The 24,895-nt window shown below is 42.0% G+C and overlaps 1 protein-coding gene across 6 annotated transcripts in view; it reads left to right on the plus strand.

Annotated features, from left to right (window-relative positions):
* LOC124879176 (collagen alpha-1(XIV) chain-like) overlaps positions 1 to 24,895 on the plus strand; it is a 262,372-nt gene that overhangs the window by 23,036 nt on the left and 214,441 nt on the right. For 4 of the 6 annotated variants that reach the window (XM_047383584.1, XM_047383586.1, XM_047383587.1 and 1 more), the window contains exon 5: positions 1,323 to 1,406. The exons of the other annotated variants lie outside the window; for them this stretch is intronic. In XM_047383584.1, the coding sequence (XP_047239540.1) occupies positions 1,323 to 1,406 (84 nt within the window). The remainder of the gene's footprint in view (positions 1 to 1,322; positions 1,407 to 24,895) is intronic. 6 annotated transcript variants of the gene reach the window in all.

A 24,895-nucleotide genomic window follows, 5' to 3' on the forward strand; every position in this document is an offset into this window, starting at 1 on the left:
TAGCCCTGAATAATCTTATGCTCATGGAGAGTAGACAGATAGCATTGCATAACTGCGCATTTGTTGATCTCACCTACTTACTCGTCCATTTATTTGGTGCAGTGCCTTAGAAAATTTATTATTCCTCAACTTTATAACATTTTAAATGTACTGAATTCATATTTTATGCGATAAACCAACACAATGTAACATACAGTTGCAAAGTAAAAGTAAAATACATCCAAATCTGAAAAATGCCGTATGCATTTGTATTCAGTCCCCATCAGTCTGAGAGCCCAAATAAACATTCAGAAGTCATCTTAGTACAAATAGATTCCTCCCGTGTGTAACGTAATCTCATTGTAAATACAGTTGTTCTGTGAATGCCTCATAGGTTTGTTACAGAACATTAGTGAATAATTAGTATAATGGAAACCAAGGAAAACTCTGCACAAGTCAAGGTTAAAGTTGTAAATAGGTTTAAAGTGTTCAAACTAAACACACCATCCACATGGTAAAACATGGTGGTGACAGCTTTATGCTGTGGGGATACTTCTCTGCAGCAGTTTACAGCTGATAGGAAGATGGATTGAGCTAGATTCATAACAATTCTGGGAGAGAAGCTGTAAATGCTGTGACAGACTTGACACTGGGGCAGACGTTCATCTTCCGGTAGAAAAAGAAAATTGGCATACAGCCAGAGCTCCAATTGAATGGTTTGGATCTAATCATTTGTCTGTGTTGGAATGGCCCACTCAAAGTCTAGATTGCAGTGAAATTGAGAATCTGTGACCATCTGGGTATATCAGTTTTCCCAGATGCCCTCTGGCTAATCTATTTGAACTGTTTTGCTAAACACTTTGCTAAATAATCTCAGTCTTTGATGTGCAAAGCTGGTGGAGGCATGCCCCACACTACTGGAGCTGTAAAGTAATGGCTCGGGGAAATGCATGCCTCACTTTGTCAGATTTTAATTTGTAAAAACATTAAAAGTAAGTTTGTATTCCACTTTACAGATTTTCACTACTTTGTGTTGGAACATCATTAACAGAACACTTTAAGGTTTTTAGATGTAATGTGACAAAATGTAAAAATGTAGGTTATTCTTTGGTGTGCGATGCTAGCCTAAATTAATTAAAACATGTTGTATTTTAGTTGTGCTAATTTCAGAGAAATATTTCAGTTTTTTGGGCCATTGTTTTTCTGTAAAATATGATTTAGTTTAATAAATTCAGTTTAGCCAAGGACTAAACATTACTTTTTTTGTCTTTTCTCCTAGTTTATTTTATCTCCTTCCATTCATTAACATAGATTTTATTTTCATTGTGTATTCTTCTTTCCAGCTCAGCAATTAGGCTCTGAAACAGCTCAGACCCTAGGGGGAAAAAAGAGCGATGTCACACGAGAAAACAACGAGATCTCGGAAGGTAAGATGCTCAGCGGGAAGCAGAAGGCAAACCGAGTGAAGTGACACACTGAAATGAAAAAAAGATTGACGGGTCCGTCTGCTTTAAGTCTCCTATCATCTCGATTGCGGAATTCTGTTTTGAAAGGAGCAAAGTGGAAGCTTTTGTACATTTTCCCTAAAATAGATGCTGCTATTGTGAAAGTTAAAATGTACTCTGTTACCAGGAATACAGCTTGGATCCTTACCCATTTTTTTAAGATGAAACTTTGGCACAAGACATAGAAACAGAGTTATTCAATAAAATGAGGCAAGTGGAAACTAAAGAGTGGAAATGTTTTTTGACTTTTTGCTACCATTTCATGATGACTTTTCATTATCATTATTACTCATTTATCACAAACCACTTGTAAAATTCACTGCTCCTGCACTTATACAAACAGTGCATCTCTTGTCCAAGAAAATAACAATTATGGAAATGAAATTAGGCAGAAAAAGAATAATAATATTTTAGAAACCAAATTGAGAGAAGAGCGTAAAGAAGTCATTTATAGCTTTGAGAGTGATGGTAAGGACTGCCTGCTGAGGCGAACAGCCCAACGCCACGGGGAGCTGTAGAAAGAAGGAAAAAAAGAAAGAGGTAAGTCCTATTTTTCTCTAACCACAGTAGAACTGCATTGAAGTATCTACTAGAGTTAGCTTGAAATTTTGTAATTTCTTATCAACATCTATCTGCACGCCTGATAAAGGTGTGTTATTGCAGTAGCACTGAAGAAAAAAAATCTAGTCTTTAATTTGATTTCATATTTTGAGTGTGGAAAAAAAAAAACATGGTAACTGTTCTGTTCTCCGATATGTCTATCTAATATAATATTGAGGCTACACAGAAGTACGTGTGAGACAACTCCATCTTAGCTGGTGCTCCTTTTATTCTGCCCACCCCCCCCCTCCCCTCCAAAACACAATACAGCACAAAGGTTCCTATCCACAGATAACCCTGATACTACATCCCCCTTTCCGAATTGGATTTGTTATAAAGGTCTATATAAGAACATGTAGAAATGTAAACTTAAATAACACACCAGAAAGATGCATCCTGTGGGATACCCAAGATTAACTCACTACCTTACTAGTATTTTTCCACAGCAGAATGTGCTAGAACCTAACTTGTTATTACTGTTTATCTATTTTACACTAACAGTGCACAAACTTAAATCTCTTTCCAGTCACAGTCCAGCATTAGAACTAAGATATATATAAATCTCAGAACATTAAAGTAATCTCTATAACATTTAACTTTAGCTACTAAGAGAGAGGGGTGGACTACTCAAATCCTCTATCTGAGCGTGGGGATTATTTTGCCCCATGCAGGAAACTCACTCAGTTCCTATGAACAAAGATAATCATCCAGATAGGCTGAGGGTCTCCTACTTCTCAGTGAAACTCGACTCTCAGGTGGTGGAGTCTGATGGCTAACCTCCTGCTGGTCTTCATCTGGAACAGGTGTGTTTTTTGAGAATTGTGAAGATTTTCTTCAGGTAGTGTCTCGTGTGGAACAACGGATGTTCCAGTTGCTCCAGGAGTGTGTGAAAGGTGGTAGCTATTCCTTCTCAGAATGCCTCTGGGTGTCTCGATGATGTAGGATCGAGGTGACACTGCTCCAGACACTACTGTTCCTCTGGTTTGCAGATCTGTCTCCCACACCTTCTCCCCTGAATGTAGGAGTGACATGTTGCAGGCTTGGTCCCTCCGGTTGTAGTTTTGTCTTTGTTTCTGTCTATAGTTGTTTTCTGCAGTCCTCAGCTTTTCTATATCAATATTCTTTGGTGTTAGCTGCGACTGAGTAACAGGAACAGTTGCCCTTATCCTCCTTCCCACGAGAAGCTCAGTCGGACTGAATCCATTTGCTAATGGAGCGGAACGGTAGGCCATAAGAGCAAGATACGGATCCCCCGCCTTTTTAAGGAGAGTCTTGATAGTTCTGACAGCTCTCTCAGCCTCCCCGTTGCTCTGAGGAAAATTTGGGCTGGATGTTTCATGACTGAAACCAAATTCTTGTGCAAACCTTCTGAAGGAATCCGAAGCAAACTGTGGCCCATTATCAGAACAGAGACGCCCTGGTATGCCATGCCGTGCAAAGATGGACTTACAGTGTTCGATCACTCCCTCTGATGTTGTGGAAGTAAGCTTTGCAACTTCAAAAAATCTGGAGAAATAATCCACAACCATCAAATATTGTTTGTCCTTAAATTGGAAAAGATCAGCTCCCACGATAACCCATGGTCTTTGTGGGAATTCAGTGGGCAGTAGTGGCTCTTTGTGTTTAGTTCTCTCCCGACAACACGTGTCACAGGTCTCCAACAACTTGATCAGCTCGCTGCTGAGACCTGGTCACCACACTGAATGTTTGGCCCTTTCTCTACATTTAATTATCCCCAAGTGACCCTCATGTAGCTTCGATAGAATGTCTTTTCTGAGAGAAGCTGGAATCACTATTCTGCTACCATAAAGAAGCGGGCCTTTTTGAACAGTAAGTTCACCTGAAAATGTCAGATAAGGTTGGAATCCTTTCTCAATAGAGTATTTATCTGGCCATCCTTCCACACAGAACCTTTTCAGCTGTTTGAGTATGCTGTCGCCATCCTGATGTCTTTGGATTTCCCTCAGTCGTGGTTCCGTGGCAGGTAAACATGCAATGACTTAGTCAACATACAAGTTGACCTCCTCTTCTTGCAGTCCTCCCGACTCGTTGAGGATTGGAGCTCTGGACAAAACATCAGCTATAGCAGTAGTTTTTGCCAGCCACATGGGAAGTACTGTAAGAAAATCTCATTAGTCGCATTCGTAGTCTCTGTATGCGAGGAGGAAGCTCGTTTAGAATCTTCGACCCCAGCAGCAGAACTAGTGGCTTATGATCGGTTTCAATATGGAACCTCTTCCCGGTCAGAAACTCTGCGAACCTCTCACAGGCCCACGTTGAAGCGAGAGCCTCTTTCTCAATCTGAGCATACCTCTGCTCTGTGTCGCTGAAAGACCGTGATGCATATGCCACTGGCCTTCATCCTGTATCAGAGTGTTTCTGGAGAAGAACTGCACCGAGTCCATACGATGATGCATCTGCTGACACACATGTCTCTGCATTTGGGTCATACAACGCTAGTCCTGGTGGGCTCCTCCATGGCTCTTATAGCACTCACTTTATCCGGGTCTGGGTTGACTCCTGATGCATCAATGACTTGTCCCAAGAACTTTATTCTGCGTTTAGAAAACTCACATTTGTCATTTAATGTTACTCTCGCCTCCTGGAGTCGAAACAGTGCCTTCCTCAGTCTTTCATCGTGCTCCTGCTGCGTCGTCCCCCAGATGAGGACATTATCCATCTGGCAAAGGACTCCATCAAGGCCCTCCAGAATCCGTGTCATGCGTTTCTGGAAGTGCTCTGGTGCCGATGAAATCCCGAAGCAGAGCCGATTGTAGCAATAGCGCCCAAAAGGTGTAATGAAGGTGGTGAGCAGGGAAGACTTACTTGACAGTGGAATCTGCCAAAATCCAGCATTGGCATCCAATTTGGAGAACACTTTTGCTCCTGCTAGCTGTCAGAGCGTGTGCTCTACTGATGGGAGTGGATGTTTTTCTCTCATGACATATTTATTCAGTTCTGTGAGATCAATGCATATCCTCAACTTGCCCGAGCTCTTGGGGACAACTACCATAGGTGCACACCAATCTGTTGGCTCCTCCACTCTGGTGATGACCCCTTCCTGCTGCATACGTTTGAGCTCCTCTTTAACCTTAGGCAGTAGGGGGAGGGATATCCGCCTCGGCGTTGACAGGGAGAAAGGTTGCGCAGCTGGTGACAGAACAATACAGGTCCTTCTCAAAATATTAGCATATTGTGATAAAGTTCATTATTTTCCATAATGTCATGATGAAAATTTAACATTCATATATTTTAGATTCATTGCACACTAACTGAAATATTTCAGGTCTTTTATTGTCTTAATACGGATGATTTTGGCATACAGCTCATGAAAACCCAAAATTCCTACCTCACAAAATTAGCATATCATTAAAAGGGTCTCTAAACGAGCTATGAACCTAATCATCTGAATCAACGAGTTAACTCTAAACACCTGCAAAAGATTCCTGAGGCCTTTAAAACTCCCAGCCTGGTTCATCACTCAAAACCCCAATCATGGGTAAGACTGCCAACCTGACTGCTGTCCAGAAGGCCACTATTGACACCCTCAAGCAAGAGGGTAAGACACAGAAAGAAATTTCTGAATGAATAGGCTGTTCCCAGAGTGCTGTATCAAGGCACCTCAGTGGGAAGTCTGTGGGAAGGAAAAAGTGTGGCAGAAAACACTGCACAACGAGAAGAGGTGACCGGACCCTGAGGAAGATTGTGGAGAAGGGCCGATTCCAGACCTTGGGGGACCTGCGGAAGCAGTGGACTGAGTCAGGAGTAGAAACATTCAGAGCCACCGTGCACAGGCGTGTGCAGGAAATGGGGTACAGGTGCCGCATTCCCCAGGTCAAGCCACTTTTGAACCAGAAACAGTGGCAGAAGCGCCTGACCTGGGCTACAGAGAAGCAGCACTGGACTGTTGCTCAGTGGTCCAAAGTACTTTTTTCGGATGAAAGCAAATTCTGCATGTCATTCAGAAATCAAGGTGCCAGAGTCTGGAGGAAGACTGGGGAGAAGGAAATGCCAAAATGCCAGAAGTCCAGTGTCAAGTACCCACAGTCAGTGATGGTCTGGGGTGCCGTGTCAGCTGCTGGTGTTGGTCCACTGTGTTTTATCAAGGGCAGGGTCAATGCAGCTAGCTATCAGGAGATTGTGGAGCACTTCATGCTTCCATCTGCTGAAAAGCTTTATGGAGATGATTTAATTTTTCAGCACGACCTGGCACCTGCTCACAGTGCCAAAACCACTGGTAAATGGTTTACTGACCATGGTATCACTGTGCTCAATTGGCCTGCCAGCTCTCCTGACCTGAACCCCATAGAGAATCTGTGGGATATTGTGAAGAGAACGTTGAGAGACTCAAGACCCAACACTCTGGATAAGCTAAAGGCCGCTATCGAAGCATCCTGGGCCTCCATAAGACCTCAGCAGTGCCACAGGCTGATTGCCTCCATGCCACGCCGCACTGAAGCAGTCATTTCTGCAAAAGGATTCCCGACCAAGTATTGAGTGCACAACTGTACATGATTATTTGAAGGTTGACGTTTTTTGTATTAAAAACATTTTCTTTTATTGGTCGGATGAAATATGCTATTTTTGTGAGATAGGAATTTTGGGTTTTCATGAGCTGTATGCCAAAATCATCCGTATTAAGACAATAAAAGACCTGAAATATTTCAGTTAGTGTGCAATGAATCTAAAATATATGAATGTTCAATTTTCATCATGACATTATGGAAAATAATGAACTTTATCACAATATGCTAATATTTTGAGAAGGACCTGTATTATACTCGACCTCCATCAGTTCTAGTCCTGTGAAAAGTTTAGGAAACTCCTGCTTCACAGCATCAATCAATCCAAACCTAGTTGGTTTACCCTGGCAACCAACTTTATTGCCATTGCAGCACGCCCACTCAGCAATGATGTACATAAATCCTTCACAACATAAATGTCCTCCTCAGTACTAACACTGTTGTTGCTGAGTGTTGCTGTAAACATGCCTTTCACTTTTAATCCGGTGCCTCCCTGTCCCTGCAGGATTTTCTTTGGCTTATCTAATTTGCCAAATTGGTACTGAGAATACAGTGTTTCTGGCACAGCAGTGACATCAGCTCCTGTGTCTATTTTAAATACAGTCTTATGTTTGCCTATCAGTATGTCATCCATGGATTGTCTTTAACTTCTGCCGAAAGCGATCCCAGAATAGCAACATCATTGTTATATTTCTGCAGACCCTAGCAAAATGTCCCTTTTTCCCACAATAATTGCAGGCTGCTTCTCTAGCAGGGCATTGCTGCATACTGTGTCCTTTCGTGTCTCCATATCTTCTGCACTGTGCCTTTTTATCCTGTGTTGCTTTTGTGATGACATATTTGTGCGCCGCCTTCGGTTGTCTGGAGCGCACGCTTCCGCTCGCGTGAACGCGGTCCAACTGCGCGCCAGCAATGTCTGACTTGAAGTTAGCATGAATCATTTCCTGTTACTTTTTTACTAGCTCGCTCTGACGGGCTCTGTTTAACACCTTCTCTAGTGGCATTTCAGCATCCATTTGTAGCTGTTCTGATAGTCTTTTATCTCTCAGACCCACGACGAATCTGTCCCGCACCATCTCATCATGCAATGTCCCATATCCACAGTATTCAGCCAAACAGTGTAACACGGTGTGAAACCCGTCAATGGACTCATCTGTCTCCTGTTGGCGCTGACTGAATTTCGCCCACTCAAATATAACATTCCGGCGAGCTACGAAGCGAGCATCCAGCCATCCCTTAACAGTCTCATACTCACTCGCTTCTTGCAGAGTTAGATGCAGGGAAACCAGTATATCCTCTGCCTCATTCCCCATGGTGTATATCAGTGTATTTACTTAGTTTTTGTCCACTTGTGTCTCCAAACCAGACGCAATACGAAACCTCTCGAAACGCTTTATCCGTTTCGGCCAGTTTTCAGCTCTGAAAGTGAACTTTTCTGGCAGGGCGACTTGAAACTGGTTCATGGCGTTGTCCTTCTTGTTTTTTTTTTTTTGAGCCCTCAGTTCTCACTTGTTCTCTCTCACTCTTCACTAAGTAGTCTATACTTCTGACACCATGTTCTGTTCTCCGATATGTCTATCTAATAGAATATTGAGGCTACACAGAAGCACGCGTGAGACATCTCCATCTTAGCTGGTACTCCTTTTATTCCGCTCCCCCCCTCCAAACACAATACAGCCCAAAGGTTCCTATCCACCGATAGCCTGATACTACAGTAACAATTTTATGTGTTTTTACTAAATCACTTGTGCCACATTTATTGGTACCCCTAAAAATTCCTATACTTGTAACTGATGATTTTGTTATTTCTCTTTTAATAATGATAAGGGTTTCGGCACTTTAATTTCCTGATCCATGACTTCCTGTTTTCCTTAGGTATGAACATGATTTCTAAGACACTCAACAAAATAGGCAAGACAAGGGAACAAGTTTTGTAAATACATGTGTTGATCTTTCTATACGAAGAAATGGCTACAAAAATTGTGACACATGGCTGGACAAGGACCTTTGTTTCACACTGCAAGGCAGATCTTGGGGTAACCAAGTCTCAATAACAGCCATTAGACAGCGTTTACCAGCCAGCAAATGCCCTGCCACTATAAAGGTAAATTTGTCAAACAATAATTGGGATTTTTTGAAATTCTGTTTTGGTTACCTAAAAATAATGGCTCGTTCACACCAAACACGATTTCTGCGAAAGGAGCAGCCAATTTACATGTTATCCCTATGTAGAGGCGCGGTCAGGAGCGGAGCAGCGCGGCGCGAAGGAGGCGGGGGGCACGGCAAGCGAAGCGGGATTGAAGCTGGAGCGGAATGGCGCGATGGACGAGTTGAAAAATTTGAACTTTTTCCTAAATTCGCATCGCGTCAACCAATCAGGGACTGGATGTGGCTGTGACGTAGGGTGAAAGACCGCAGCGGAGAAGAAAATCATAGTGGCGGTGTGTGGCAAGCCTGAGTTGTATGACTCAACTAATTATTACTACAGAGACAAGTACAGGAAGGACCTGGCCTGGAGAAGAGTCAGTGAGGAGACTGGAGTAGCAGGTAAAACTTTAAAATAGCGCCATTGTACTACTGTCTTTTGGCTAATTTATATCGGTATGTCACTTGCTAAAGTGAAGCTGTACCCTGTCTGTCGTTGGGCTAATTTTTAAAAGGGGGAAATATTCTCTATAACTTTTAAAAGTAAAACTCATAAAAGCATAATAAGAATAAGACAATATCACGATTCATCCGTGAAATGGCAACCGCAAACAGGCTACAACTGCACTTCCAACCCCCCCCCACCCCCCCAAAAAATTGAGGGAAAACCTGCTTGTCACCGATTGCCTCTTTCTGCAATACACAAATATTCATGTGACTTCATCTCACAAAAAATCCCTATATTTTCAGAGGACATGTGCCGAAAAAAGTGGAAGGGTTTGCGGGACACGTACCTGAAGGAGAGAAGGAAGGAGCTGGAGAAGAGGAGTGGAGCAGCAGCAGGTGCGGGAAAAAAGTGGAGGTTCTCTGCCGTCCTCTCATTCCTTGACCCCTTTGTGGCTCCACGGCCCACCACCAGCAACATGGGCCAGGTCGAGGAGATGGCAGAGGACCTACCTGCTCCACCCCCAGAAGAGGAGACGTCGGGGACAGAAGGTACGTTGCCAAAAAACATTTAATAATGAAAAGGAATACATTAACTTTGACTAATGTTAATATTGCACTATCTTGCCATGTCTTTTTTGACAGACACAAATGGTGAGGACACAGAGGAGAGGTCCACTCCATCAGAAGCACCTGCTGCCTCATCTGTCTCCGACTCTGCTCCTTCATCCTCTGCTGCTGCACAACCTCCCGTAGGTGTGTACATGTCAAAGTATACAGGAGTAGACCTGCACATCAACACAATAGCTCAGTGTGGTATCTAATTTAAGAACTGTGTAATCTTGCAAGAAGGAGGAGGACAGTGCGACCCCGGGAGGAGCCATCTGAGGTGGAACTGGAGCTTCTAGAAGCTCTCCGGAACCAGCCACCACCTCCACCCCCGCGGGTCTACTCCTCCATGGCACACTTCCTCCTGGGTTTAGCTCCATCCCTGGAAAGACTGCCACTAGAGAAACAGGAATTAATAAAACTCAAATTAATGCAGATGATTTTTGAACATAGCACAGTTGTGCTAAATTTGGACCATGTGGACCCCAAATAATGTGACATTTTTATGCATGTGGCAGTTTCTCCAGGGATGAACCTAAACTTCCTCTCGCTCCTTCTCTCCATGGCACTCCATCCCTCTTCTCAGTACAAGGTCCTTCTGTACTTGTCTCCCTCAGTGTTGAGTCATACAACTCAGGCACTTATGTAAATAGTTTTGTTATTGCAATAAATTTTGTTTCTTGCAAATATTGTAGCTCCCATCATTCCTGAAATGCATTGCACTCTTAACGACCTTGGAAAATACTACAGAAACGATAACTATAATATCAATAATATATATATATATATATATATACACACACACACACACACACTACACACACACACACTGAATAAAGGGAAGACTTAAACAACACAATATAACTCCAAGTAAATCAAACTTCTGTGAAATCAAACTGTCCACTTAGGAAGCAACACTGATTGACAATCAACTTCACATGCTGTTGTGTAAATGAAATAGACAACAGGGGGAAATCTTTGGTGATTAGCAAGACACACTCAATAAAGGAGTGGTTCTGCAGGTGGGGACCACAGACCACTTCTCAGTACCTTTGCTTTCTGGCTGATGCTTTGGTCACTTTTGAATGTTGGTGGTGCTTTCACAATCGTGGTAGCATGAGCCTGGAGAGGATACCAGGAGACAGGCCAGTACACCAGGAGAATGTTATGATAATTTATTATAAATGTTATAATAAACAGTAGCCAAAGGGAGACACAATAGAGGACCTTTAATTGTCAGGATGTGCATTGAGTTCCGGAGTATTCCTTGCGGAGAAAGAAGGAAAAAAAATCGGCAAACATCACATATACAGAAGCATTTATGTACACATAGGATGAAGGAAGGTTTGCTTAAGGTTTGTGGGTGGCTTTGAAAAAAGCCGTTTTAATTTAGTCCTGAAAAGGACTGTTCAATCATGCTGTGGGCTGCCATGGTACTGCTCCCTCCACCATGAAGTATTCTTTGAGGGTATCCCTGACACGCCTTGCCTCTGTTGAGGAGTTGTTGGCAGCTACCCGACCCAAATCATGCAGTGGCAGTTCTGCAGCTGCTGGACCCCTCACAGCAGGTGGCTCTTCACCCGCTGAAGCACGCATGAAGTTGTGAAGCACACATGTTGCTTTCACACACAGCTCCACAACTTCAGCGCGTACCTCAAAAACACGGCGATACCACCTCCACTGTGAGGTCAGGATGCCGAAGGAGTCCTTCACCACAAGGCGGGCCCGGGAGAGGCGGTAATTAAAAACCCGCTCCTCGAGGGACAGACGACCGAGTCCGGGGAAGGGACGCATCATGTTCCTCCTCAGGGGGAATGCCTCGTCAGCCACGAAGACATGGGGCTGGGGACCTCTTTGCTCAGCTCCAGGCAGGTGCTGGTCAGGGGGCAGATGGAGTGTGCCAGCCCGCAAAGCCTGACCGAAGGCAGAGTTGGCCAGAATGCCGCCGTCACTGGTCCAACCATACCCCCCAACATCGATGACACGGAACCGATATCTCGCGTCCACAACTGCCAGGAGGACAATTGAGAAATCCCCCTGGTAGTTAAAAAATTGGGATCCAGAGTTGGGGGGTGCAGTCATCTGGACGTGCTTGCCATCCACAGCACCACAGCCCAGAGGGAAGTTCCACCTGTGCAGGAAATCCTCAGCAATGGACCTCCAGTCTTCGGTCGAGGGCACCGCCATGAACTCCTCCACCAGGGAGTCCCAGATGGCAGCCACCACCTGAGGGACAATGTTGCAGACAGTGGAGACTCCCACACGAAAACTGTTTGCTATTGTCCTGTAGGAGTCCCCTGTGGCAAGGTATCTAAAAGTAAATAGAAAAAATAAAAAACATCTCAGTCAGAATTTATAAAACAGTTCTCTCTACAGAAAGTGTGTGATAGATCTAATAACAAACCTGAAAAAAAATGTACTAGTTAGTGAGGCTTCTTCACGAAGACACATGTATAATATCAGTTTTTATACAAAATAATGGAAATAATAAGTTTCAATGTTGAACATGAAAATATTTAATTTAGAATTTGGCACTGAGGATAAATTAAGTTGGGTAAACTCAATTCAATTACTTGCTACTAATTGAAGCAATTCATTTAAGTTGGAGAGTGTAGGCCATTATATAATGTATTAAATATAGTGGCTAACTAAAAACTATAGCACTCTTTTCAGCATGAAGGTTGTTCAGTTGCTTACGGAAAAGTAATGTTCATGTAGGAAATTATATTTTATTCATCAGTATTTAATTTTCAGATATATATGTCAACAAGCCTGATTTCTAGGTCGCCGATCAGCCGTTATCTAAAATACATCAGTACTCATGGCTACCAAGCTACATTATCATATCAGCTCTTGCCCGGTGTATTTTGGCGGTCCTCGTCCATATGTTTAGGCACAAATATCTTATATTTAGGAGATGTGGAGATTAAAAATCGGCTGTTTTGTTTTATTGTGCTGAGATTTATTTACTCACCGAAGACAGATGGACAGGCGTTCAGCAGCGGGGATACAGCGCCGGTAGTTGGTGTCCCGGAGGCTGATTCGTCTCCCAACGCGGGACAGAAGATCTTCGAACTGGGTCCTGGATAGACGGAAGTACCGCTGAAATCGACCATCATCCAGACGCAGCTCCTGGAGTAAGTTGTGGTACTCTCCGAGCTGTTCCCGTCCCTGAAGACTCTGGTGAACCCAGGGACGTCGACGTCGACGGCGTTTTTCGGCTCTCCACAGGTAAAACACCGTAATTAGGTCCGTGAAATCCATGTCCGCCATGTTCAGTTGAAACCAGCAAGCAGCAGATGGAAGCTCCTCCTATTTGATGACGCGGCGATGCGTTGCCGCTTGTTGCCGAATGCCAACGCGGAGTTCACGCGGAATGTGAAGCGGGCAAAAGCACAAAAATAAAGCGAAAAATTCGCAGAAATCGCGTTTGGTTTGAATAAGGTTGTGCTTTTCAGGAACAGACAGTCTAGATAGATTTGACGTAAAACAAAGGATAAATACAGGTCCTTCTCAAAATATTAGCATATTGTGATAAAGTTCATTATTTTCCATAATGTCATGATGAAAATTTAACATTCATATATTTTAGATTCATTGCACACTAACTGAAATATTTCAGGTCTTTTATTGTCTTAATACGAATGATTTTGGCATACAGCTCATGAAAACCCAAAATTCCTATCTCACAAAATTAGCATATCATTAAAAGGGTCTCTAAACGAGCTATGAACCTAATCATCTGAATCAACGAGTTAACTCTAAACACCTGCAAAAGATTCCTGAGGCCTTTAAAACTCCCAGCCTGGTTCATCACTCAAAACCCCAATCATGGGTAAGACTGCCGACCTGACTGCTGTCCAGAAGGCCACTATTGACACCCTCAAGCAAGAGGGTAAGACACAGAAAGAAATTTCTGAACGAATAGGCTGTTCCCAGAGTGCTGTATCAAGGCACCTCAGTGGGAAGTCTGTGGGAAGGAAAAAGTGTGGCAGAAAACGCTGCACAACGAGAAGAGGTGACCGGACCCTGAGAAAGATTGTGGAGAAGGGCCGATTCCAGACCTTGGGGGACCTGCGGAAGCAGTGGACTGAGTCTGGAGTAGAAACATCCAGAGCCACCGTGCACAGGCGTGTGCAGGAAATGGGCTACAGGTGCCGCATTCCCCAGGTCAAGCCACTTTTGAACCAGAAACAGCGGCAGAAGCGCCTGACCTGGGCTACAGAGAAGCAGCACTGGACTGTTGCTCAGTGGTCCAAAGTACTTTTTTCGGATGAAAGCAAATTCTGCATGTCATTCGGAAATCAAGGTGCCAGAGTCTGGAGGAAGACTGGGGAGAAGGAAATGCCAAAATGCCAGAAGTCCAGTGTCAAGTACCCACAGTCAGTGATGGTCTGGGGTGCCGTGTCAGCTGCTGGTGTTGGTCCACTGTGTTTTATCAAGGGCAGGGTCAATGCAGCTAGCTATCAGGAGATTTTGGAGCACTTTATGCTTCCATCTGCTGAAAAGCTTTATGGAGATGAAGATTTCATTTTTCAGCACAACCTGGCACCTGCTCACAGTGCCAAAACCACTGGTAAATGGTTTACTGACCATGGTATCACTGTGCTCAATTGGCCTGCCAACTCTCCTGACCTGAACCCCATAGAGAATCTGTGGGATATTGTGAAGAGAACGTTGAGAGATTCAAGACCCAACACTCTGGATGAGCTAAAGGCCGCAATCGAAGCATCTTGGGCCTCCATATGACCTCAGCAGGGCCACAGGCTGATTGCCTCCATGCCACGCCGCATTGAAGCAGTCATTTCTGCAAAAGGATTCCCGACCAAGTATTGAGTGCATAACTGTACATGATTATTTGAAGGTTGACGTTTTTTGTATTAAAAACACTTTTCTTTTATTGGTCGGATGAAATATGCTAATGTTGTGAGATAGAAATTTTGGGTTTTCATGAGTTGTATGCCAAAATCATCCGTATTAAGACAATAAAAGACCTGAAATATTTCAGTTAGTGTGCAATGAATCTAAAATATACGAATGTTAAATTTTCATCAATACATTATGGAAAATAATGAACTTTATCACAATATGCTAATATTTTGAGAAGGACCTGTATATAGAAAAACATCAAATGTATACTGTTATGTATGGTGTAGGATCAACTTTCCATGGCTGTTTCAGTCTCTTGACCTAATTTCTCTAAAGAATAATCTTGAGTATGCTACAAGGAAGACTGCATTTGAGAGGACCTAGAACTCTAGATGATGCTAATTGTGCCAATAGAAATGCTCAAAGATCTGCTCCAACTGTGTGAGACATTACAGGAGAACATTAATTGCTGTCCTTATGGCAAAAGAACCTTTACAAAGTATCAACAGCTGGAATGGTCATTTTTGCAGCGTACTTTAAATTAATAAAGTAAGTTTACATTAAAGGTTACAATTTTCTAGTTTTTTAGTAGGAAATTATGCTTCTGCAATAAAAGATACATTTTTAAAGGATTTTTATGCTGCTGAGGCAATAACTTTCAAGGTTGCTGTATTCATATTTAACTTTGAAACAATGTTTCAAAGTTCTTACAAACTTTAACAATAGAAGTATAGAAATTGTTTCTTGACCATATTTAGGTGATAATTTGCTTTTTTGTCCATAATTTTGTTGGTTGCTTATCTGTAGGGATGATATTCATGATTTTTATATTTCTGTGACTTTATCTAATTGTGCATGAAATGATTATATTTTCATTGATATTCAATAAATATTTAGTGTATAAAAATGTCCAGCAATATAACTATAGGATAGTGTCCTCTCCTTGTTTTTTTAGGTGAAATGTGTTCCTTTGCAGCATTTGTAAATGCAGTTTGTGTGTGTGTGTGTGTGTGTGTGTGTGTGTTTGTACATTTGAAATGGAGGAATGGTGTTGTTGAAGGTGCAGATTAAAACCTTTGGCAAACACTTCACCACAATTTCAAGCCTAAATTGCAGCTTCTGCTACCAAAGCCAACATGATGACATGATTTGTGTTTATTTTTCTACACATAATTCTGCGAACTCTTGCATCCCTATCAGTGCAAACATTAAACTGCATCCATGTTGCTGCAATTTGGATTCCCTTTTGGTGAAACTATACTTCAGAATGAGAGAAATACTTTTTTCAGCCAGATGGTTGAAACTTTACAAGCCCATTGGAACCTTTTTCTGTCTTTCCTTTAAATTACACATCACAGTTGAGTCATTTAGTCCTGTCTGAGGTTTAAGACAAATATACACTTAGTAACATGGAATGTGACTCTGTAACCAGTGCTGTTGTTTAACAAGATAAGACTCGGAGACTAAGGTGTCAGTCTGAGAACACAATGTGCACTGTGTACATTGTGTAGTTTCATTTATTACTTGTTGAATAAAATAAAGGAACATTGAGACTTGTTTCACTGAGAAACAGAAATTAAGAGAACAGAGGACACTTGTTTCTTTACATCATTTCTTGGATGTTTGATGTGTTTTTATGCAAATATAACATAAAAGGTGCCAAAACCTTCTATTTGGATAGATGTTTTACAATAAGTGGCGCTATTTGTTGTGTTTGTTGCATAAGCCAAGTCAAAGCAGCATGGTTACAAACAGAAATGAGGGGGAAAAAGTGAACAGCAGTTTGGACTTACCATAAATGCTCTTTTTCTGTCTTTTTACGACTTGTCGCATTTTGGAAGATTACAAATCTGTGGCTGTCTTCTTTCTTTCCATTCCTTCTTTCTGAAACTGTCACTTTTGAAGCTTGCTGGACAAGTTTTTTTTGTTGTTTTTTTTTAATATACACTGCTCACAAAAATAAAGGGAACACTTAAACAACACAATATAACTCCAAGCAAAACCCAAACTCTCCACTTAGGAAGCAACACTGATTAACAATCAATTTCACATGCTGTTGTGGAAATGGAATAGACAACAGGGGAAAATCTTTGGCGATTAGCAAGACACTCAATAAAGAAGTGGTACTGCAGGTGGGAACACAGACCACTTCTCAGTACCTATGCTTTCTGGCTGATGTTTTGGTCACTTTTGAATGTTGGTGGTGCTTTCACACTCGTGGTAGCATGAGACGGACTCTACAACCCACACCAGTGGCTCAGGTAGTGCAGCTCATCCAGGATGGCACATCAATGTGAGCTGTGGCAAGAAGGTTTGCTGTGTCTGTCAGCGTAGTGTCCAGAGCCTGGAGATGCTACCAGGAGACAGGCCAGTACACCGGGAGACGTGGAGGAGGCCGTAGGAGGGCAACAACCCAGCAGCAGGACCGCTACCTCCGCCTTTGTGCAAGGAGGAACTGGAGGAGCACTGCCAGAGCTCTGCAAAATGACCTCCAGCAGGCCACAAATGTGCATGTGTCTGCACAAACGGTTAAAAGCCGACTCCATGAAGATGGTATGAGGGCCCGACGTCCACAAATGGGGGTTGTGCTCACAGCCCAACACCGTGCAGGACGCTTGGCGTTTGCCAGAGAACACCAGGATTGGCAAATTCGCCACTGGCGCCCTGTGCTCTTCACAGATGAAAGCAGGTTCACACTGAGCACATGTGACAGATGTGACAGTCTGGAGACACCGTGGAGAGCGATCTGCTGCCTGCAACATCCTTCAGCATGACCGGTTTGGCAGTGGGTCAGTAATAGTGTGGGGTGGCATTTCTTTGGAGGGCCGCACGGCCCTCCACGTGCTCGCCAGAGGTAGCCTGACTGCTATTAGGTACCGAGATGAGATCCTCAGACCCCTTGTGAGAACATATGCTGGTGCGGTTGGCCCTGGGTTCCTCCTAATGCAGGACAATGCTAGACCTCATGTGGCTGGAGTGTGTCAGCAGTTCCTGCAAGATGAAGACATTGAAGCTATGGACTGGCCCGCCCGTTCCCCAGACCTGAATCCGATTGAGCACATCTGGGACATCATGTCTCGCTCCATCCACCAACGTCACGTTCCACCACAGACTGTCCAGGAGTTGGCGGATGCTTTAGTCCAGGTCTGGGAGGAGAGCCCTCTGGAGACCATCCGCCGTCTCATCAGGAGCATGCCCAGGCGTTGTAGGGAGGTCATACAGGCACGTGGAGGCCACACACAATACTGAGCCTCATTTTGACTTGTTTTAAGGACATTACATCAAAGTTGGATCAGCCTGTAGTGTGTTTTTCCACTTTAATTTTGTGTGTGACTCCAAATCCAGGCCTCCATTGGTTCATAAATTTGATTTCCATTGATGATTTGTGTGTAATTTCTTTGTCAGCACATTCAACTTTGTACAGAACAAAGTATTCAATGAGAATATTTCATTAATTCAGATCTAGGATGTGTTATTTGAGTGTTCCCTTTATTTTTTTGAGCAGTGTATATAATAGTAATCATCTTTATTGGTCATTGCACATGTACATTACAACGAAATGTGTCCTCTGCATTTAACCCATCCCTTACAGGGAGCAGTGGGCTGCCATTGTGCGGCGCCCGGGGAGCATTCTGGGGCTAAGGGTCTTGCTCAGGGACCCAGAGTGGTAATCTGTGGGATACGAACCTGGCCCCTTGTGTCCCCTCTGGAACACAAACCTCCTGTTCTAACCACCACTTTTCCAACTAAAGACCTTACACAAACATAAGCTCAAGGAGGATTAGATATGAAAATGAAAATTTTAGTTCAAAGTAATTTATTGCTTTGTTTGAAATCTTTTTTGTATACTCCAAATGCTGACTATAGCACCAGCTCACAAAAAAGTAATCTCAAGGCACTTAACACAACAAACAGATCCATATACAGAAATACATATAGTCAGTCCAATCCAGTCATAGACTAATTCTAATTTAAATTGCAAACATTCCAGTTTGAGTTTACAATTCTGTGAGGTTCAGCATTTCTTGCCTGTTGGTGGAAAAAAATAATAGTTTTTTATTTAAGTAAACCTAGGTGACTGTATTGAGCCACTGCCTTTGCAGCAGTCCTGAGCAACCATGTGGCGACAGTGAAAAGCAAAGACTCTCTTTTAACAGGAAGAAACCTCCAGCAAAACCTGTTTCAGTGTTAGCAGCCATCTTCCATGACCACCTGTTAGTTTTAGAAGACTGAACAGATATTGCTAGCTCAGAGTGTATGTGTCTATGGGATGAGAAACAGTGTGTGTAGTCAGTGGCAGCAGCAGCCTCTTCAATGGCTTTATGCAGGTGAGAGACAAGGTTAACCACTGAAAGACGGGGACCATGCATCTGCTATATAGAGAAAACAACACGTTATCAGCAGCTTTAGCTCATTCAAAAGAGCCTCCAGGAAAGTGGCTAATGACAGAAACGCCAGGTTACTTTATGAAAATAAAAACAAAACAAAGGAAGGGAAGGGAAGTCGTCATTATCTCATCCAGCAACCTAAGCCTACAAAACATCTATCTATGAGAACAAAAATTAAATAAATACAACAGACAGGCCATAATTACCCACAGCATGGCTAATGAAAGGCTAGCAAACAATTTAGGCTTGAACAATTGTTGTGTATTGCTCATGGTTCAAGCTTTGTTTGTGTTTGGTGCTTGTGGGATTTTGGCAGCTAAACCTGCTGTAAATATTGTGCATCAGGCTTGAGATTATGAAATAATCTTTGAAACAAAACAAAACAAAAAACCACTTCTAAATACATGCATTAGCCACCAAAACCAGTTATGTGCATCTTTAATAACTAAAAGAGTATTTGTTTTGTAGTAGATAATTGTGTGTCAGAGACATCTGTCTCTTTATATAATATAAACCATTCTGTTGTCAGTTAAGAAAACCAAAGTCAAATTATGTTTCTCTTCATTAAAGCTACATATTTATCCTCCTTAAAATGGCTTTGATGTAACTCCCCAAATGTGTGTCATTATTAATATCCAGCATATATTGGGGAAAAATAGTTTTTAAGACTATACCAAAAACCACCAGTGTATAAGGTCTGTCCTTTCATTATGCCTCTACTCTCTCTACTTCGTAAGTGGTCTCCTCCAACTGTAGCAGTACAAGTGCTTTCTGAAGTGGGAAAAAAGGTGTGAAATCTAACTAGGAGGAACATATTTGAAGTGTTGTGGCCAAATATGTCACAGTGTGCTCTGCTGGGTGACCTCTGCCTCAGCTCAGGTGAGAGGAGTCTCTATTTGGCTAGTGTAACAAAAATATTTAGGGGGATCTAAGGAAAGCAGAAAGGGTATAATAAATTTGGATTTTCACTTTACTGATGGAATTAGTTCCACTTTGATTTATCTTTTGTTTTTATTTAAAAGAACTGCCGCTTTTCTTATTAAAAATCTTGTCTGAATTTTTTTATAGGAAATATATTATTCAATTAAATTAAAATGCCTTACAAAATGAATATTGGGTTATCCGAAATGTATGCCTTCACAAATGTTTCTAAAATAAAAGGCCTAATTTAAGGTCACATAACAATTTGATAAATAAAAATTAGTTATGAAAATTGTATCTATAAAGGTAGAACTTGACTGAATCGATGTGTTTTAGGCATTTTATCCTGCAGCCATAAATGCAAATAAGTCTGGCCTGCAATATCTTTTTACACCTCATATAAACCGATTTAAGATAACACTCTGGAGGTTCCCTGTGGTAAAAATGAAATGCTACTAGATTTATGTTCACCCAGAATATCATATCTAAGGATGGTGTTAGGGATTATGGTAAACATACAGAATTTCATCACAGTTCAGAGTTAGAAAATATGCTAAAAATGATTTTCTGTGATGTGAGAGGAAGCCATTTTCCGTGAAATAGGTTTTTGCCCCTTAGCATTAGATTAATTTGCTGAAACTCAAAAACTGTGGCATTTTATATGAATTTGTGTTTTGATGACATTTTTTGTAATTTGAAAGTTGTATGAATAACTATTCAAACATTGTGTTTACTAATTCTTAGCATCTCAGCAGTTTGTTGTAGGAAGTACCTAACATCTCCACTATTTACATTCCCTTGTTCTTGTTAGCTGCTTATCTTCAGTTTCAAGTACTGGTCCTTCTCAAAATATTAGCATATTGTGATAAAGTTCATTATTTTCCATAATGTCATGATGAAAATTTTACATTCATATATTTTAGATTCATTGCACACTAACTGAAATATTTCAGGTCTTTTATTGTCTTAATACGGATGATTTTGGCATACAGCTCATGAAAACCCAAATTCCTATCTCACAAAATTAGCATATTATTAAAAGGGTCTCTAAACGAGCTATGAACCTAATCATCTGAATCAACGAGTTAACTCTAAACACCTGCAAAAGATTCCTGAGGCCTTTAAAACTCCCAGCCTGGTTCATCACTCAAAACCCCAATCATGGGTAAGACTGCTGACCTGACTGCTGTCCAGAAGGCCACTATTGACACCCTCAAGCAAGAGGGTAAGACACAGAAAGACCTTTCTGTACGAATAGGCTGTTCCCAGAGTGCTGTATCAAGGCACCTCAGTGGGAAGTCTGTGGGAAGGAAAAAGTGTGGCAGAAAACGCTGCACAACGAGAAGAGGTGACCGGACCCTGAGGAAGATTGTGGAGAAGGGCCGATTCCAGACGTTGGGGGACCTGCGGAAGCAGTGGACTGAGTCTGGAGTAGAAACATCCAGAGCCACCGTGCACAGGCGTGTGCAGGAAATGGGCTACAGGTGCCGCATTCCCCAGGTCAAGCCACTTTTGAACCAGAAACAGCGGCAGAAGCGCCTGACCTGGGCTACAGAGAAGCAGCACTGGACTGTTGCTCAGTGGTCCAAAATACTTTTTTCGGATGAAAGCAAATTCTGCATGTCATTCGGAAATCAAGGTGCCAGAGTCTGGAGGAAGACTGGGGAGAAGGAAATGCCAAAATGCCAGAAGTCCAGTGTCAAGTACCCACAGTCAGTGATGGTCTGGGGTGCCGTGTCAGCTGCTGGTGTTGGTCCACTGTGTTTTATCAAGGGCAGGGTCAATGCAGCTAGCTATCAGGAGATTTTGGAGCACTTCATGCTTCCATCTGCTGAAAAGCTTTATGGAGATGAAGATTTCATTTTTCAGCACGACCTGGCACCTGCTCACAGTGCCAAAACCACTGGTAAATGGTTTACTGACCATGGTATCACTGTGCTCAATTGGCCTGCCAACTCTCCTGACCTGAACCCCATAGAGAATCTGTGGGATATTGTGAAGAGAACGTTGAGAGACTCAAGACTCAAGACCCAACACTCTGGATGAGCTAAAGGCCGCTATCGAAGCATCCTGGGCCTCCATAAGACCTCAGCAGTGCCACAGGCTGATTGCCTCCATGCCACGCCGCATTGAAGCAGTAATTTCTGCCAAAGGATTCCCGACCAAATATTGAGTGCATAACTGTACATGATTATTTGAAGGTTGACGTTTTTTGTATTAAAAACACTTTTCTTTTATTGGTTGGATGAAATATGTTAATTTTGTGAGATAGGAATTTTGGGTTTTCATGAGCTGTATGCCAAAATCATCCGTATTAAAACAATAAAAGACCTGAAATATTTCAGTTAGTGTGCAATGAATCTAAAATATAGGAATGTTAAATTTTCACCATGACATTATGGAAAATAATGAACTTTATCACAATATGCTAATATTTTGAGAAGGACCTGTATTTGTAAGAAAGAAACAAATATTTTTATTTCTAAATGCTGCTAATTATCCCATTTTAAAAATTTTTCATACAGTGTTTTTTCTTTTTCTGCTTTAATAGCTTACCAGTGTATCTGTAAATCTCATAATTGGTATTACATTTTTTTTGGTCTTATCAAAGACTGAAATCAATTGTCATCACCAAATGCCAAGGCTCATCCTTCTAAAGCTTTCATCTGTGTCTTCAGATATGTTTCTTAGGTCATATGAGGAACCTCAATGTTCAAGAATATCAGCAAAATCATTTTTATTTAGCTTTAAAGTTGAGCTTGAACTACATATTTAGAATTTATGCTCATAGTTATCAAATGCAAATTTAACACATGGATTGAGCTCGCTGGTCTCATCCCTTCATGAGTGCACATTTTGGTCGTTGAGTTCAACAAGCGCAGCTCAACAGTTGTCGCAGCTCTGACGTCACCCGGGATTATAAAACCTGCGGAAAATAAACTTTTGTTGACGTTTCCAGCGTGTCTCATGGGACGGCGCAACAGAGGCGCATATCTGGAGAGACAAAAGCTCGCAGGCGCACTTGTGCTCCACAAGGCCATTCCCCGAAGAGCTTGAAAGCTGGAAATCTGTCTGATACAAGAAGGTCAGAAGTTTCATATACCGATCGGAGACCACGACGACATCCGGCGCAGGTGAAAACCCACAGAGGTTTTATTTCCAAGGAGAGGAGTTTCCTCCTTGTTGATTCAGTTGACCAGCGGTTTTGGACAGATGAGGAGTTTACCATTTTTCTTTTGAGTTGATCACGGATGCATGATCCCCCCCTCCCCGTTTTACTTCAGACCTGACCCATCCTCAACCGGTTGAGAGAAGAAATCAACGTCAAAGTAATTTAGTTCTTTTTTTATATTAAACTGGATAGGTGCATTTAGAGGTCTCGGCAGGATGAGGCATAGTTAAGGAGGTTAATCACCAGTAGTTAATCCAAGGTATCAACTTCTTGCATGCAATACTGATTGAAGTGTTTTATGCTGAATGTTTGATTTGCTGTGCAAGGTGCGTGTTCATGTTTTCGTCCCTCTGATCCCAAATCAGCCAGGAGTCAGAAGTTGGACTTTAAAAGTTTTTCCATTCAAAGCAACTGCGGCCTGGGCCTCGCCTGACCACTCCTTTGTTCCAGTTTTATTACTGGAGTTTTTCCACTGAGTTCCCGCCTCAGAGTTTTATGACTCTTTGTTCGAGATTCGGGGCAATCAGCTGCTAGTGGCTTAGGGCGCAGCCCACCATTTACCAGCTGATCGCCGCTATCGAGACATCAGCACACCAGGAGGGCTCCACTTTTTAAGTTAACCCAAATTGTACATTTTGTCCATAAAACTGCTGGTTTGATCTTCATAGACACTCAATGTGCATATATTTTCTTTTATTATTATTGTTAGGTAGTAATTTTTATCCCCTTTATGTAGAATAATGCTTGTTAGTTAGGTGAAGGTTTTTGGACCAGAAAGGTGGTATATCAGAATTTTATGGTTTTAATAAATCTTCATATATATATTGTGTTTATTTTGTGCAAGAGTGATTTATCTCTCAAAATAAGGTGGAAGTTCCCACACCTTCGGTGCTGCGGTTGATTAAACAGTGACATGGTTTTAAGGTTAAAAATGATCACTAAACATAAATATGAGCAAATAAAGACTAAGCTGAAAAAAATCAATCCCAAACCACCAAGTACAACAATGCCAAAATTTCAGAATCAGGGTTCAGGGTTTGGCAAACGAAGGTGGATTAGATTTGTCTGAATGTATTTTAGCATTTACTTGTATTTCCATCTTTAATTCATCCTCTTAACAATTAGATCCTAAATAGCCATTTGTAATCTCTGAACATATTCATTTTATTGAAGCAACCACATGCATACGTGTCCAACTTTAATATGCACACTCTTTTGTGTGAGTCGGGCTGTGTTTCTTCAGTCTGATGTAACTGGCTGAAGGCTAAAGGGGACAGATGGGGGACTTAGGTGCCAACCATTGATAGAAGGCTTTGTTTTTCATTTCTGCTGCCCGCATGCAGCTTCAACATTTCCCATCCTGAACTCCCAAAGATGCTTCCTCCTACAAAACAGGACCTCACTAATATTCCCCTTAACAATTTATTTTATATTTTAATTTCTTAGTATTTCCGTCACGTTTTGTTATTATTCTTCAATATCTGCCACTGTTTGACTTCATTCCTGCAGCCACTATTGCTTTTATTTGTCATGTTTGCTACTGAAAGTTTAATAATTCACAAATATTAAGCATGGTTTAAAGAATATATCACCTAATTTTTGGCCACCTCTGACGAAATTCAGACCAGATGGGTTTTTTTTCCACAGAAGTAATTTTGAGAATTTAAAGTAGATCAAAAACTGGGAGATTTAAATCTATTTTTGTCTACTACCCACTTTAACAAGGCATCCACACCTGAA

The sequence above is a fragment of the Girardinichthys multiradiatus genome, chromosome 13, assembly GCF_021462225.1.
Source record: "Girardinichthys multiradiatus isolate DD_20200921_A chromosome 13, DD_fGirMul_XY1, whole genome shotgun sequence".
NCBI lineage: Eukaryota > Metazoa > Chordata > Actinopteri > Cyprinodontiformes > Goodeidae > Girardinichthys > Girardinichthys multiradiatus.